The sequence below is a fragment of the Wickerhamomyces ciferrii genome, contig 00049 (assembly GCF_000313485.1).
Source record: "Wickerhamomyces ciferrii WGS project CAIF00000000 data, strain NRRL Y-1031 F-60-10, contig 00049, whole genome shotgun sequence".
Classification (NCBI taxonomy): domain Eukaryota; kingdom Fungi; phylum Ascomycota; class Saccharomycetes; order Phaffomycetales; family Wickerhamomycetaceae; genus Hansenula; species Hansenula ciferrii.
In genome coordinates this window covers 211546-229585 of record NW_011887691.1, presented here as the reverse complement: position 1 = coordinate 229585, position 18040 = coordinate 211546, and the positions used below count along the sequence as shown (strand labels likewise).

Here is an 18040-nt window from a genome sequence, read left to right as displayed (position 1 = left end):
CAATTAATCAATATTATTTCAATAATTCTTTAATTTCTTCATCAGTATGACCTAATATATATAAAATATCTGAAATTTTATCAGTATTTAATTTAGATGGAGCTAATCTTTGAACTCTTGGTTTAGCATTCCATGCAACACCAAAACCTGAAACTCCCATCATTGGTAAATCATTTGAACCATCACCAACAGCCATTGCAGCTCTTAATTCAATAGATTCCTTATCAGCAATAAATTGAACTAATTCAGCTTTTTTATTACCATCAACAATATCACCAATAGTTTCACCATTGAAAACTTTTTTACCTTCTGAATTAATTTCAGTATTTAAATTATTTGCATAAGCATAATCAAGTCCAAGAGTTTCTTTAACAAAATTAGCTAGTTCAATGAATCCACCACTTAAAACAGCTAATTTACAACCTTTTGCTTTAAGAGCTTTTGTTAATTCAAAATCACCTTTTGTAAATTGTAATTTTTTCTTTAAATCTTCCCAAATTGTACCATCAATACCTTTTAATAATTTAACTCTTCTTGCTAATGATTCTTTGAAATCTATTTCACCATTCATTGCAGCAGTTGTTATTTTTTCCACTTCATCTTCAACACCAGCATAAGCAGCGATTAGTTCAATAACTTCTTGATAAATTAAAGTTGAATCCATATCGAAAATAACTAATCTTTTATCTTGACGATATTCATCTTGTTTTTGGAAAATTAAATCAATTTTATCACCATTTTCCCATTCCAAGATGGCTTCTTTAATTTTAGCAAAGATATCATATTCATGTTCTTGAGTTGATTCATTATCACTAAATACTAAAGAACAACTTATATCGAAAACACGATCTTCACTTAATGTTTTAATATTGTTAATTTTAATTGGTAAAGATTCAATGAACCTTGTTAGTTCCATAAAAGCAGCTGGTTCGATCTTATCAGCATGGGCTATTGCCGTTATAACGTATTGACTCATGTTTAGTGATATGTGTAGTTGTAGGTTCTGGTGTTGTTCAGGTGCTTTGGTAATTTAAAATTAAGTATAAACATGTTTTCAAATTCTTTTCATGTGCTCAGCTCATCACCATATTGCAAATTTCGGAAAATTTCAATTTGTCTAATCAAAAACCATCGCATACAATAACGTAGGGAAAGTGCTCAAAAAGTAGTTATTTACAAGGGAATATTTGATAAATAACTTGAATTCTAATATAAAGTATTAAATTTGAACTATATCAAGCTTTTTCCCATAGTAAATTGTCAAATATTCACTAAAATTTGGAAACTCTTGCAAATTTGCGTAAATTATTTAAGTATCTTTATGCCATTTGGCGCAAAAACATTGTGCCAAATGGCATAATTTACTTCCTAATGTAGTAATTCAGGAACAAAAGATGGTATAAACCCATGAAAAATTGGTAAAAATATTAATAAAGATATATTGAAATAAACAGCAAATATCTTATAGTAATATCAATTAATTCATCATCTCCTTTCCTTCAAAGACTAATGTATTTCCACTATATTCTCTCATTTGATCATAATGTAATAAATTATTCGCGAATTCTTCTCATTTTCAATTGATTTCTATAAAAATTGAAATATTTCTCCTTAATTTTTTAATTTTACACTTTTGTTTCAACTCAATTAAAATTAACCGCTGTGATCAATTTTCAATATAATTACAATGCCAATTACAGAAGAAGAAGTTCCTAAGTTCAAGCCTTGGTTGGTCAAAAGAGCCGGTGAATTATCAGATGCTGATCCATCTGTTTTGGCGGATTATGTTGTGGCACTTTTAAATAATAAAGTTGAAGGTGATGAATTAGTTAAATTATTAGATGGTCAATTGGAAGATTTCCTTGATGATAGTAAATCATTTGCTTTTGAAATTGTCAATGTCTTGAATACAAAAGCCTATGAACAAGAAAGTGCTAAATTAACTGGTGCTGTTAAACCTTCATCAGCTTCATCAGGAACAACTTCAACTTCCACCACTATTGATACACAAGGTCCAATATATAAACCTGATAGAAGTAATTATAGATTGAATGATAAGAAAAAAAGAACTTTCGCTTTACCTGCTAATCATCAACACAAACCAGATGGTGCTAATGGAGCTAATGGTAACAATAGAAAGGAAAACCTGAAGAGTTTAATTTCTCAACGTGAAGTTCCAAATGCTAAACATTTAATTGTGGCAAATTTACCAGCTGATAAATTAGATGAACAATTATTAAGATCTTATTTCTCAAGATTTGGTGCTATTGATAATGTTTTAATTGATTTGACTGATCGTATTGCTGAAATTGAATTTGCAAATCCTAATTTCACTAAAAAAGCTTGGACTTCACCAGCTCCAATTTTTGATAATAGATTTATTAAAGTTTTCTATAGAAAGAAAGATGCTGAAACTGCTCAAGTTCCAGAACCACCTGCTGAAGAAGAATTTGATCTGGATGAATTTAAACAAAAACAATTGGAAAGACAAAAACAATTTGAAGAAAGATTAGCTAAGAAAAAGGAACATGACGCTAAAATTAAAGAATTAATTGCTATAAAAGAAAGAATGTTGGGTAAATATGAACAAGAATTAAAAGAATTAGAACTTGAATTACAAGCTTCACCTGAAAAAGAAGAATCAATTAGATCTAAAGTTGAAGAAATTCAAACTAATATTGTTAAATTTGATGTTTCAGCTGAAGGTATTGCCCTTTTGAAAAATAAATTGAATGGTATTATCCCACCAGTTTCCACAAGAGCAAGAGGTTCAAGAGGTAGAGGTGCTGCTAGAGGTGGTATTAGAGGTGGTAGAGGTGGATTTAATCCATATCAAAGACCAAGAGATTCTACTTATAATAGAAAATTAGATTTTAGAACAAGAACAGTTACCATTAAAAATATTTCTGATCCAAAAAATGAAGCTTTAAATAAATATTTAAAAACATTTGGTGAAGAAAACGTTTCAAATATTTCAACAAAAGATTCAGGTTTAAATATTACATTTAATGATAGATTTCATGCTGAAAGATTTTTAAGTGATAATTTTGATGTTGAAAATATTGGTAAATTAGAAAAAGAATGGGATGAAAGTGTTAGACCAACAATTACACCACCACCTTCAAATTCTGATGATGGTTCTGCTGCTGCTGCTGGCGCTGGTGCTGCTGGTGCAAACTCCTCTACAAATGACGTTGAAATGTCATGATTTTGTATGTTTGGAACTTGCTTTGGATTTGCTTTAAATTTGCTTTGATTTATTAGCTATTTTAATTTTTAAGAGATATAATTAACTTTATGTGATATGAAAAAAACAAAAACTAAAAAAAAAAGAGATGTCATTTGACACAAAAAAAAAATAATGTAGATAAAAAAAAGACTACAATTTAAAAAAAAAGTAAATCATATCATATTTAAACTAAACATCTTTTAAATTAATCTCTATATCATAGCTTTGAACTGATATCTATACTGTTTGAGTGCTCGAGGATTACATATAGCTGGTCAGTCTGCTGGTCTATCATAAGTCTACTCAAAGCTTTAAATCTTTACCGCTGTGGCTCACAGTTGATTATAATATCACAAACATATAAAGTACAAAATGGAATTTGCTTGGACTCTGATATTTTTAGGTGGTGTTGCCTTATCAGTTGATGCAGTTTATCAAGATGTTCAATATAGGAAAGAAAGGAAATTAGAATTAAATAAAAGATTTTATCCATTAGATTTTAATAAAGCAGATGCATATCATATAATGAAAGATACACAAGATTTAATTAAACTTCATACTTATAATGTTTTCAATTCAAATAATTTATTAAAATATAAAATTTCTAAAAAAATTAGTCCAAAAACAAGGAAATCGATGAAAGAAGAATGGATAATTACAGATGTTAGAGATCAATCTGAATTGGCAATTATTTGTATTGGTTCACCATTTCATAAACATTTTGTTCAATTCCCAATGATTAATAAATATAGAGATCATCAATCACTGGAACTATCAAGTTCAACTTCACATGAACAAGCTGAACTTCAAGCTGCAACTAGTCCAATAGTATCAAATATACAAAACTTCCAACATATTCCAACTGCAATTTCATCATCAGGTACTACAAGATTAGATACAATTAATGTTACACCATATATTGATTCAAGTCTTGTACAAAATAGATCAATTACACAAAATGAATTAGGTTCGTTAGAAATTATAACAAATAATGATGATTTACATAAATATGAAGTTCAAAAATTATCAAAAATTTTCTTAAGAATTACTAAAAGATTTAAATCATCAAATTTTAAAATTTCTAAAAATTCAATGATTTATTCATGGAAATCAAATGGATATTTAGAAAAACAAAGTAAAAATTTATTAGATTCATCATCAGAAAGGATTGGTATGATTAGATTTAATAATAAAAGAGGAGATGATTATTGGATTTATATTAATGATGAACGAATTGATCCATTAATTTCAATTACAACTGCATTTTTACATCAAAAATTATCATTATGGGATTATAAAAAATTAACAATTATTTAATTAATATACCTTGATTGATCATTAAGATTAAATCATCTAAATTATCAATAACATAATCTGTATATTGAATATTTCTAATTGATTGATTAGCATTAGATTTAATTAATATAGTAGTTGTACCTGCAAGTTTACCAGATTTCATATCATCAATTGAATCACCAATCATTATTAAATTTTTTGGATTTATTTTCCATTCTTTAGCAATAAATAAAATTGGATCAGGATTTGGTTTTGTTGGTAAGAATTCTCTTGTAATTATTGGATCAAATTTTTCATTTGGCAAAAAATTATTAACTAAATGATTAACAGGTTTCTATAATATGTTAATATATAAATGCATGATAAATTGTAATATATATGATTTCAACTTACTATTAAATTTCTTGTACATATAGCTTTTGGTAACTTTTGATCTGATATAAACTATAACAATGTTAATATATAGATCTCTAGATTTTGTATTGTATACTCACCTTCATCAATTCAACTAAACCAGGTTGTGGTTCCATTTCCTTCATAGCTTTCTCCTCCACATCAGCAATGTTTTTTTTAGCAATGGTTTGATTTTCAGGACTCATTGCATCTATAAAAGTTAAGATATCTATACTTTTATCCAATAATCCAATTGAATCTCTCATTGCAGCTATTAAACTTATTAGTTATAGATCCTTATATTGATCTGTAGTATAAGTAATTAATTAATACTCACCAAACATCCAAGTTTGTGGGAGACACAATGTCCCGTCCAAATCAAAGATTAGACCTTTCAATTGGATATCATTTGGTGATTGTGGGTTTAAGATCAATCTTTGTGTCATTATTATTACCTAAGATCTCTTCTAATTATGTATTGATTATTAAATATTGGTTAGTTGATGTCTTTGTATAGATAAGTTAAATTGAGTAGGGTAAAAACGGTGATATCGCGATCGCGCACTTAGTTAATTTGGAGATTTGAATGTCACAACTAGACAACAACAAGAACAACAACAAGAATCGATTGAATTGAAAAGAATTAAAGGTTAGTGGTGCTCAAGATGTCTTCTTCTATTCCATATGATCCAGATGAGTTTGATAACAATCCTTTCGCTGAACCTGCTCCTCAAAGTCAGGATGTTCTGGAACATAATCCCTATGCAGATGATGGTAATTCAAGATCTGATATAGGACAGGGAGAACAGGGAGAACAAGGTGAAGAACAAGGTGAAGAACAAGGTGAAGAGGAACAAAAGGAACAACAACAAGATCAAGGACAATCCCAAAATGAAGCCAAGAGAGAACTATTGGCCAAATTAATCCCTGAAAGATTTGATACAAAACATAATTATAAAATTAATGTTAAAGTTCATGGAATTGAAAGAATTGGTTCATTAAATAATAAAAAGGAAAATCCAACAATTATATTTGATTTATCAACAAATTTAATACATTTTAGGAAAAAATCATATAAACATGTCAAAAAGACATATCAAGAATTTGAATCATTTTTTAAATTTTTAAATGGTGCAAATCCTGAATGTTTTATACCTTCATTACCAAAAGCTTTTACAAATTATGGTATAGCAAATGAAGAAGATTATAAGAAAACTTTATCAAATTTCCAAAAATGGTTTAATAGAATTAATTCAAATCCAATATTAATCCGGAATGAAGAATTTCAATTCTTTATTGAAAGTGATTTAAATACTTATTCACCAATAAATAAATCAAAATTACCAGCTTCAGGTTTGAAAAGGAAAACTTTAAAACAATTACAACCTCCATATGATGAAGTCTTAGAATTAGCAGAATTTAGACCTTTAATTAAATCAATTTATCAAAAAACCAATTTAATTTTAGAAAAACTAGAAAAATTAAATAAATTGAAAAAAACTCAGTCAATAAATGAAAATGAATTAGGTAAAAAAATTATTGAATTAAATAATTTAGAAAATTCTCACCCAGGTATGTCAAATTTATGGAAAAAATTTGGTAAAACAATAATAAATTTAGGTGATTTAAATTCAATTATAAGTTCATTAGAATTAGCAACATTAGGTGATGGTTTAGAACAAATTATTAATGATAGTTATACAATAAAAGAAGCATTAACAAATAGACATTTATTAATGAGAGATTTAATTAATGCCCAATCAAATACTCAATTAAAACATGAAAATGCAAAAAAATTAAAAAATAAAAGAGATATAAATCCAATTAAAGTTGATGAAGCTATAAAATCTTTAAAAGATGCAACAAATTATGAAGAATTATTAACTTTAAAAATTAAAAGAATAACTGAAAATATGTTGATTGAAAAATCACAATTCTTGGAATATCTTGATTTATTAATTAAACAAATTTTTAAAGAATTTGTATTGAAAAAAATTGAATATGAACGTAAAAAATTATCTACATTGGAAAAAGTTAGAATTGATGTTAGATTAGTTGATGAAAATGGTGGATTATCAAGATTAGGTAGAGAATCTTATCCAATAAAAAAATCAATAAATAAATCAAGTCAAGGTCCTGAAGGTGATCATTGGAATGGAGATAGAAAATCAACACATTTCCATGATGGATTGTTAGGAAATGATGAAGAAGAAGATTTAGAAGATTCAATTGAACCTAATAATGAAGATAATTTAGAATCTGATGAAGATATTGAAATTGATGCAAAAAATGCTGCATCTATATTAGGTGGTTCAACTTTTTGAAATGGTGGTGTGTTCTGGTTAATATATCATGATTGTTATGCTTGTATGTAGGCCAATAACCTCATTGGTGTCATTAGGAACTCAATTGACTTCAATTGACTTCAATATAACCATTTAAATCTCTATATCTCCATATGCTCTAATCTCAAACGTGGGTACTGTGTTTACTCAGCACTGACATAATCAAATTCGCGATCTGATTTTTTGCTGATAAAGAAAAAAAAAAGATTTACCTTCTGAGTGATGATGCCTTCTGTGTAATTCTGAGAACAGAGATCATACTTTTCCCAGTAATTCCAGTACAGTCTTGAGCCTAATAAAAATCAGCTCCCAGCGTAACCCTCAGTCTACCCTTCAGATGAAAATTTTTTTTTTTTTCTTCCTGTGTGTTTTGTTTCTAAAATTTTCATTGAAAGAAATTTTTTTTTTACTTATAAATTTAATTTCTCCCTTCTTTTTTCAAATACTGTAACACTTGAAGTGTAGCTAATATTCAACTACACCTTTAAAACAACAAATAAGTCAAGATGGGTATGTACTTTAGTGACATTGGGATTGGGAGATAGGTTGTCTTGTTTTGGATTGGTTTTTTTAGACAAGTGTTTGGTGATTATTCACTTTTAAATTGATTGATATATATCATATCGTATTATAGATTTTTTAAAAAAGAAGATTATAAAATTTTTTGTTTAAAATTCCAATTGAAAACTTCACAACCTATACAATCAAATAACAGAGATCTCATTACTAACATGATATGAATAGTGAACTTCACAGTTGATGTAGGTCTTTTTACCCAATTGCAATTGATTTTTTTGGTTTGCTGTCATTCAAATCTATTGATTCTGAAAATTTTTTTTTTACCCAGAATTATGTAATCAGAAAAATTTTCATGATTAAGAGTTGATGATGAAGAACCATTAAGGATATATCAATAAGAATTCCAAAGGACAATATACTAACAATGTTTCTAGCAAATGCGTGCCTTAATGGACAAGGTTACCAATGTCCGTAACATGTCTGTTATTGCTCATGTCGATCATGGTAAATCAACTTTAACCGATTCTTTGGTTCAACGTGCTGGTATTATTTCAGCTGCTAAAGCTGGTGAAGCTCGTTTCACTGATACAAGAAAGGATGAACAAGAACGTGGTATCACCATTAAATCCACTGCTATTTCTTTATACTCTGAAATGGAAGATGAAGATGTTAAAGAAATTAAACAAAAAACTGAAGGTACTTCTTTCTTAATTAACTTGATTGATTCCCCAGGTCACGTTGATTTCTCTTCAGAAGTTACTGCTGCTTTACGTGTTACTGATGGTGCTTTAGTTGTTGTTGATTGTGTTGAAGGTGTCTGTGTCCAAACTGAAACCGTTTTACGTCAATCTTTAGCTGAGCGTATTAAACCAGTTTTAGTTATTAACAAGGTTGATCGTGCTTTATTAGAATTACAAGTTACCAAAGAAGATTTATATCAATCTTTCTCAAGAACTGTTGAATCTGCTAACGTTATCATTGCTACTTACTCTGATAAAGTTTTAGGTGATGTTCAAGTTTACCCAGAACGTGGTACTGTTGCTTTCGGTTCAGGTTTACATGGTTGGGCTTTCACTGTTCGTCAATTCGCCACCAGATATTCTAAAAAATTCGGTGTTGATAGAGTTAAAATGATGGAACGTTTATGGGGTGATTCTTACTTCAACCCAAAAACTAAAAAATGGACCAACAAAGATAGAGATGCTGATGGTAAACCATTAGAACGTGCTTTCAACATGTTTGTCTTGGATCCAATTTTCAGATTATTCTCTGCTATCATGAACTTCAAAAAAGAAGAAATTCCAACTTTATTAGAAAAATTAGAAATTAACTTAAAAGCTGATGAAAAAGAATTAGAAGGTAAACCATTATTAAAAATTGTTATGAAAAAATTCTTACCAGCTGCTGATGCTTTATTAGAAATGATTGTTATTCATTTACCATCTCCAGTTACTGCTCAATACTATAGAGCTGATACTTTATATGAAGGTCCATCAGATGATAAAGCTTGTTTATCAATCAGAGATTGTGATCCAAAAGCTGATTTAATGTTGTATGTTTCCAAGATGGTTCCAACTTCTGATAAAGGTCGTTTCTACGCTTTCGGTCGTGTTTTCGCTGGTACCGTTAAATCTGGTCAAAAAGTTAGAATTCAAGGTCCAAACTATGTTCCAGGTAAAAAAGATGATTTATTCATTAAAGCTGTTCAAAGAGTTGTTTTAATGATGGGTAGATTTGTTGAACCAATTGAAGATGTTCCAGCTGGTAACATTGTTGGTTTAGTTGGTATCGATCAATTTTTATTAAAATCTGGTACTTTAACTACTAATGATCAAGCTCATAACTTGAAAGTTATGAAATTCTCTGTTTCTCCAGTTGTTCAAGTTGCTGTTGAAGTTAAAAATGCTTCAGATTTACCAAAATTAGTTGAAGGTTTAAAACGTTTATCAAAATCTGATCCATGTGTTTTAACTTCTATTTCAGAATCTGGTGAACATTTAGTTGCTGGTACTGGTGAATTACATTTAGAAATTTGTTTACAAGATTTAGAAAATGATCATGCTGGTATTCCATTAAAAATTTCTCCACCAGTTGTTGCATACAGAGAAACTGTTGAAGCTGAATCAAGAATTACCGCTTTATCAAAATCTCCAAACAAACATAACCGTTTGTATATTAAAGCTGAACCATTAGGTGAAGAAACTGCTATTGCCATTGAAACTGGTAAAGTTTCACCAAAAGATGATTTCAAAGCTCGTGCTAGAATCTTAGCTGATGAATTCGGTTGGGATGTTACTGATGCTAGAAAAATTTGGTGTTTCGGTCCAGAAGGTACTGGTGCTAATGTTGTTGTTGATCAAACTAAAGCTGTTCAATACTTAACTGAAATTAAAGATTCTGTTGTTTCAGGTTTCGCTTGGGCTACTGGTGCTGGTCCAATCTTGGAAGAAAGTTTACGTTCTATTAGATTTAACTTATTAGATGTTACTTTACATGCTGATTCTATTCATAGAGGTGCTGGTCAAATCTTACCAACTATGAGAAGAGCTACTTATGCTGCTATGTTATTAGCTGAACCAAGAATTCAAGAACCAGTTTTCTTATGTGAAATTCAATGTCCAGAATCTGCTATTGGTGGTATTTACTCTGTTTTAAACAAAAAGAGAGGTCAAGTTGTTTCTGAAGAACAAAGACCAGGTACTCCATTATTCACTGTTAAAGCTTACTTACCAGTTAATGAATCTTTCGGTTTCACTGGTGAATTACGTCAAGCTACTGGTGGTCAAGCTTTCCCACAAATGGTTTTCGATCATTGGGCTACTTTGAACACTGATCCTCTTGATCCAACTTCAAAAGCTGGTGAAATTGTTACTGCTGCTCGTAAACGTCATGGTTTGAAAGAAGAAGTTCCAGGTTGGGAAGAATATTATGATAAATTATAAGGTGCTTAATTTATTAAGTACTTGTTATAATTTTTCAATCATTTTATTTAAAAAAAACCTTGAGTTTTCATTATTTTTTATTTTCCTCTTATAGTATTTTAAAATTTACGTGATATAATTAAAAAAAGATTGTAGTTATTCATCATTGAACATATAACTTGTTAATTTATACAGCTTCTTGTCAAAAGTCTAGGCTAAGCTTTATTTTTTGAGATACTTGATATTTTTCAATAGTTGTTCCGCGATCTACATGATATTATGAAAAACCATGGTATCATTATGATGTATCAAGATTCAATTCTACAATGTATAATTGAATTTTCTAAATGAGGCTATAGTAATTATATCAAACTATTGATACATGACAAGGATTAATTCTTCGTGATAAATTCATGATTGGAATGAATATTTCACGGATAGTATAATGAATGGTCTTCCCCGAAATATTGAGAGCTGTTCCCCAAGTTAATATATTAAAAGGTCCAAAAGACCAAATCAGTACTTTATAAGCGCATACTGTAACAATCATATATAAACGGTATCATATCGTAGTTATTTTTCAATTCGTTTGCCCTTCTTGAATCTTCTATATAATTGCTTTTTGAAAGCCACTGAAATACTGCAAATATACTGCAACCAAACTTTAAGTATATTCAAAATGATGATCAAATCTTTAATTAGAACAAGAGATCAAGTCATGGTTTATAATTTGTAGTTACTTTGATGATTTTTGATATCTTCATACATTATTGACGTTGAGATTTACTGATATAAAAATTATAGGAGTCCTGAAAGTTGACAACTTGACAGTATCGAAATTAACGATCTGAAATGTGTACCGTTCGTAAGCTGTCAATCCAAAAGTAGTAGTGATAGCCTACAATTAACAGTTGTATATCAACATACCCTTTTGATTGGTTATGATAATTATAAAAGGCATCAATTAACAGTTATATGTAGTTCAAAGTATAGATCTTTCAAGGATCAATTGCGCAAATGTATAACTTATCATATATAATTTTACGGATCAATATTTGAATTGTTTATGAAAGAAATCTATTAAAGCTGTACCGCGTATAGGTACCTATGTATTAAATTAAGATTTTACATCAATGTTAATCTTAAAGATCCGTGTGGTTATATGTTATATGTATCAGATATATACAGTAAAGTCAAGTGAGGTTTATACTTTGGAGTCGACTCGGTATATTTATAAAATGTTCAAGTTTGATTATATCATTGAACCGAGAAATGTGATAAATTTCCCATGAAAAGATATTCATAGAGTAATGGAAGTAAACGATACTAATATTCTGTGTTATCGCTTATATTCCTGATGAATTTAAGACAATTTCAGACCACTATCATAAAGTAAGTAATTCAACTTTATACCAGTTGTCAGTCTCATGTCACATGCCAATTTTAGAGTTGATACTTAAGGGTTTATTCGTTTTTTCCGTACGCGTGTATAAATTTGTATCATGTTTCAACTTTTTATTCGTTATTTTAATTTTTACGATGTAATAAAATGCAGACACTATTTAAAAAATTATGTAGTTTTGGTTAAATCTATTAGAAATCTAAAAAAATGAATAAGTCAATTTTAGTCGAGTGCATCAAAAGTTAAATTTTACATAACAATAGTAGATCATGCAAAAAACAAAAGGAAAAGGAAAAGCGCAAAAGTTTAAAATTTTGCAACTGTATACATGTATACATGTTTAAAGTAAAACTGGTCAAAGCTTATAAGCATTTTGCGCAGATTTTCACAGAAACACGATTATGGTAATTTGTAAACTAACAATAAAAACAACCTTAATTTTTATTATGCAACAATTTTGCGAAATTCTTATCGAATTCAATGACCATTTATAAGTCAATTTATATAATATAATTATAAGTTATTGATTGATTACTTGATTACCATGTTGTCTCATAATATCTGACTTTTACGAATTAGGTATAAAATTAAAACCACTTCTTTGAATAGCTTTAATTCGGGAATAAATGGACATGTTTTAACCTAGATTCAATCAACTTATAAGTATTCCAGTTGTTGATATCAATTTTAGAAATCCAACAGAATCGCCGTAGAATTATAAAAGATATCAAAAGATCGGATCCTTTTGGGCCCTAATTGAGCCCTTTGAGCCCTTTTGGCAGGGTTTCAGCTTTTCAACTGTTTACTTTAGACAGGGGCTAGTACCATTTCTGAGGCTCAGCCGTATGATATTCCGTTAACTGGATTAGTTTGGATCAGTTTGGTATACGAAGATATGTATTATGTACCTGGATCTGAATTCTGGATACAATTTGAAACTTGACAGTAATTAGATATGTTCATTAAAGTATATTGAGTTATTGACAAATTCATGAAGGAATATTATAGGAGTCATAAAAAAAATTAATAAGATTACTAATTAGAATGGAATGCAACCAATCATTTATTTCGACGAATTAAAAGAAGGAAATTAAATTGTTCATTTCATATACGTACTGGAATTCCGTTTATTATGATTATATAAGGAATTAGTAATATTATATATATAAATAATTGTAATGTAATTATATGAAGCTTTTGAATGTATTATAGTTGATTTAAAGAAAGTAAATAATGTTTAACTATCTGAATTCACTATAAATCTACTTTTCAGCTTGAAATTCAAAGATTTTTTTCTTGAATTTTTAATTTTCAAATAAATTGCTAACCTCATAAATTTTAATTTTGATCTAGAAATGAAAAACTACAAAACTCTTTAAAATTAAAAATGCTCCAAATGCCTTAAAATTAATATCATTACAAATTAAACAGCGCAAGTAATCTACTACCACTTTAAAAACCGTATCTTTCAATACTAAAAATTTGAGATAATTTAATTTTAAAATATTTGAAATATTAAGTCAAAGATTACATAACGAAGAACCATTGAATTCAACACGGATTTAAATCCTGTTTTTACTTATTATGTCCGTCTCCATAATATATACATAAATACGAATTGAGGTTCAACCGTTGTAATCTGTTTAATGAAAGATATTAGATATTAGATCAGTATAATATTAAATCATATACGTCAAAATAATATACCAGTAGTACGGAAAAACTTTTGTTTACTGTGGTTTTAAACTTGTATTTAATTGTAATTTTAAACAGTTTTAGATCTAATGCAATTTAAATACTGTACATTATATATTATATAAACAGATCTGAATGTTGTGTCAAAATAGACTATATTTTTACAAGACGTAATAAAAGTTATCTTTACAATTAAATTAAGCTTAAATTAAGTTATATTATTTTAAAATTACTATATATATAATGATATTTAATCTAAATATCATTTTGGAACTGAAAAAACACACATTTTAATATAACAAAAACCAAATTATATTATAATACAAAAGAATTCATTATTAAAACGTACAACCTCTTTAACTAACTATTTCTTTAGATGCATATATCATGAATACCATTTCTCATAAAATCATGATTTATATTTTATTATAAAGTTCATTCAAATTATCTAAAACTAATTTTAATGTATAAATATTAAATTGATTATTATATTCAATACCTTGTAAACTATTCATAATATTAATTTCATTTAAATTTTCTAATTTTAAATCATGAATAAATTTTTTTAAAATTTTATTAATTAAAAAAACAACAATAAATAAAGAATTTGAATAATTAATTTGATAAAATGATGCATTTATAATATATGGAACATTTATTGACATTGATGTATTAATGAAAACATCTGTTGATATTGTTTCTCCCATTATTGGATATTTATATTTGTTAAATAATTGTTTTTGTAAAGGTTGAATTAAAATTTTTTGTAAAAAATTTGTTTGATACCATTCAAATTTTGAATCAATAAATGTATAATCATGATTTAAGAAAAATTTTTTAGTTTGATAAATTAATTGATTATTCATTAATTCATTATTTATAAAATCTGAATATAATATAATTTTACCAACATATTTATGAGTTTGATCTTCTTGTGGTGATGTTGGTTGACCTTCTTGAAATGTAACAATTAATACAAAAATTTTTAAATTATTTAAATTTGTAAAATTCTCACTATTTATAAAATTTGAAATTCTTAAATTTATTGAATCTTGTAAATTTAAATCTTGTAAATATAACGATTCATCAAATGTAGTATGAAATTTTGTATTTGATAGCACGGGTAATGGTATTATTAAAGTATCTTTTGTTTGAAAATTTGGATATTTTTGATTTAATGATAATGATAAAAGTAAATCTAATGAAGATGGGAAATTTATATCCCCCTTTTGAATAGAAATTAATGATGAATTTGTTATATTTGCAAATGAATTAATTGAATTGATTGGTAATTTAAAATTTAAAGGATTTGAACTTAGATCTATAAGATCTATATCTTGGAAAAATTCTTCAAATTTTGGTATACTGATAGGATTTGATAATTTTAATTTCTTTTGTACTTCATTTTCATCATTATTTAATGAAAGAACATTGTTTATATGATTCAATTTATTTGTACTTGTAGGTACTGATAATGAAGGATTTGTCAATGTATTGGTAATCACTGGAGCTGGTGGATTTATGGTATTGACATTAGCATTGACATTGGCATTATTGGCATTAACATTTGATTTAGCTCTCTTCTTTGAACATGGATTAGCACCTATAATTGTATATATTTCATTCAGGATATCAATATTAACTTTTTCTTGAATATATGATATTTTCAAAACACGACCTCTATGACATGAAGCACAAGCTATAAAACAAGTTGGATTTTTATTAAAATAATTTGAGTCTCTAATAACAAGATGAGAATGATGTTTTCTTAAGAATTGGAATTCATTTGATTTTGATGGTTTTAATATTTTTTCTTTAATTAAATTTTTATATTCTAAACCTTTTGTACTATCTTGATTTGTTTTTTTACCAGACATAATGTAATTTCATTATCTGGATATAATTGAGATCTGGATATTTGTGGGATGTAAAATGATATGATTTTTATGACTTTTATGACTTTCAATTAACTTCTTTGTCAACAATTTAAAACTGGATCCATGACTATATTATAATATAATAACACAATTTAAATCATCGTTCAATTATAATCTAAAAGTTTTTTTTTCCTTGATTTTATTATAACAGTGAAATTCAGATAATCAATTGTTTTAATTTTTGCGAAATGTCGATTTTTTTTTTACATTATTTTTAACAAATTAGGAAATTTTGGCAATTTTTTAAACTGTGTATTAACAAACCTTCTTTTTTAAAGTACTAATCTTATTCTGCTACTGTAGCATAATATTGCATTTACACTCTTTTATTTACTATGCAGTTATATGTATCCTATATGCACAAGGGAACCTACTTTATAATTCAACGAGCCGACATTTGGAGAAGCCGGCATATTAAAGTTTAAACACAGATTTTAATTGTAAACAGAATTCTATGGAAAATTATTTTACTATGGACCAAAATATTCAGTAATAAACAAGATCTATAACTAAATACTTTTTAGTGGATTTAAAGGAGTTACTAGTTACCTATCTATAGAACGCCGAACAGCTTTGAACTTTGAAGGCATCAAGATAACCAAAGGAGAAGGAGTTAATGTTTCAAATTCATTTAGCTTTAGTCAATCAGTATATGTATCTCCATGTTAATCTATTGTAAAACTGTGTGACTATCATTCGAGTAGTACAACCTATATGCTGCTTTCCAAATTTCAATTATACAATTCAGATATCTATTAAGGGTCTACTAAAAGAAGGAAAGAGTGGGTCATCTAATTGGCAACTTGCAAGGCACAAAAGTAAAAGATTAGCTTAACATTCTCAATGCTCATCAGTTAGCTGATTGAATATAGTCCTCATAATAATCATGATATCTCGACTTAAATCTAGGCAATTATATGGTGTTACTATAATTGTGGCCTCGGTAAATTAAAACCATGGGGTTGATTAAATATTTAAGGCTGTTAATTGGAGTACTTTGTAGTACCTTTATTATATCTATCATATATCTAGAATTGTTCATTATGTACCTTGAAATTAAGCTGTAGTTTTAACCTATTTAAGCGTGGTGTATACCATATATTTGTTCAATATGAGGCCAACCGTTATATATCTACATCGTATATTCTAAACTGTTGATGGTGCACTAGATCCATCAAGTACAGTATCAATTATACCACCGTAGTACCGTTCAATTGATACTTGACACTTAGAGTACGTATCACCATAAAGTGTTAAAGAGTTCAAGTTTGATCGGTGAACCCTTTAAAAATTGAGTGAATAAGACGGAGATAAATCGCGGATGTCGGCTATAAGGACTAAACAATACTTGTAAGATTTTCGGTAGAATTAACCTGAATATGTGGGTTTCAATTTTCAGACGACTATTTAAAACGGGATTTATGGCTTTGGTTCCAAAAAGAGTAATCAAGCAGTTTTGAGTATCCGCTAATAAAGGATATAAATAAAGATAAAACCGATAAATTATAAATTCAAGGTTATTTAAACTCTTGATAATCAATGTATATTAAAGTACTTGGTTTATTCAAATTGGTTTAAATTCTTGATTCACGACAACGTTCTGCTTTTTTACGGGATAACCAATACTATAGTACAAAAGGTACAATCAGCTTTAAATTTCAAGTGCACTATAGATAAATGTGTCTAGATTAGTCTAATCTTGTTATATACAGAAACTCATCATACATATAGGTAGCTCCAATGCTCCAATTTTAAGTGTAGAGATCATGATTCAAGTTAATCTATAGTGTTACAAACAATGACCCCGTACCAATTTCAAGCTGATCTTTTAAACGTTAATGCTGTTAATGCTGTTATATCGAGCATTATATACTGCCACTTTGTTGACTCAAGAGTCATCAAAAAGGCTTATAATTAACACGTCTACATCTATACAGATTGGTTAACCCAGATCACAAGTATAGCACATAGCACATCTTTATCGTGTTTATGTACATGACTTTTAGAAACAACAGCTGTCAAACTTATAGTCAAGTGGGAGAACCTGGGATATAGAACATAATCAACTAAAACAATTCTACCAACTGACTAATTGAATTCTATAATTAATATTCTTCGTTTATTTAATGAATGATACATGATTTGTGATCTTAACTTTAAGATCCTTTGCACTCTAACAATCTTTTCGCATTTTTACGTAAACAAAGAAATCAACTTCCTTTTTTTATTCCAAGAAATTGCGCAAAAACTGCACAAAACTTTAAAGTACTGGCCCCTGGGTGCTTACAAATCTAGTTTCTCGG

At 28.1% G+C, this 18040-nt stretch overlaps 6 protein-coding genes across 6 annotated transcripts; 4 read left to right on the top strand and 2 right to left on the bottom strand.

Moving 5' to 3' along the window:
• Positions 1-13: 13 nt before the first annotated feature.
• SER2 (phosphoserine phosphatase) lies at positions 14-976 on the bottom strand (the record flags this gene model as incomplete). The annotated part of the gene is made up of 1 exon (XM_011277266.1): positions 14-976. One exon carries the CDS (start codon positions 974-976, stop codon positions 14-16), a length of 963 nt encoding a protein of 320 aa, XP_011275568.1.
• A 711-nt stretch (positions 977-1687) lies between these two features.
• BN7_2207 (putative RNA-binding protein) lies at positions 1688-3208 on the top strand (the record flags this gene model as incomplete). Its single annotated transcript, XM_011277265.1, has 1 exon — positions 1688-3208. The coding sequence occupies one exon, from the start codon at positions 1688-1690 to the stop codon at positions 3206-3208; it is 1521 nt and encodes a 506-aa protein (XP_011275567.1).
• A 393-nt stretch (positions 3209-3601) lies between these two features.
• Positions 3602-4546, top strand: BN7_2206 (uncharacterized protein; the record flags this gene model as incomplete). The annotated part of the gene is made up of 1 exon (XM_011277264.1): positions 3602-4546. The coding sequence occupies one exon, from the start codon at positions 3602-3604 to the stop codon at positions 4544-4546; it is 945 nt and encodes a 314-aa protein (XP_011275566.1).
• Positions 4547-5583: 1037 nt separating this feature from the next.
• Positions 5584-7242, top strand: VPS17 (retromer subunit VPS17; the record flags this gene model as incomplete). The annotated part of the gene is made up of 1 exon (XM_011277263.1): positions 5584-7242. The coding sequence occupies one exon, from the start codon at positions 5584-5586 to the stop codon at positions 7240-7242; it is 1659 nt and encodes a 552-aa protein (XP_011275565.1).
• A 977-nt stretch (positions 7243-8219) lies between these two features.
• Positions 8220-10724, top strand: EFT2 (elongation factor 2; the record flags this gene model as incomplete). The annotated part of the gene is made up of 1 exon (XM_011277262.1): positions 8220-10724. One exon carries the CDS (start codon positions 8220-8222, stop codon positions 10722-10724), a length of 2505 nt encoding a protein of 834 aa, XP_011275564.1.
• A 3492-nt stretch (positions 10725-14216) lies between these two features.
• Positions 14217-15677, bottom strand: BN7_2203 (uncharacterized protein; the record flags this gene model as incomplete). Its single annotated transcript, XM_011277261.1, has 1 exon — positions 14217-15677. The coding sequence occupies one exon, from the start codon at positions 15675-15677 to the stop codon at positions 14217-14219; it is 1461 nt and encodes a 486-aa protein (XP_011275563.1).
• Positions 15678-18040: the final 2363 nt, after the last annotated feature.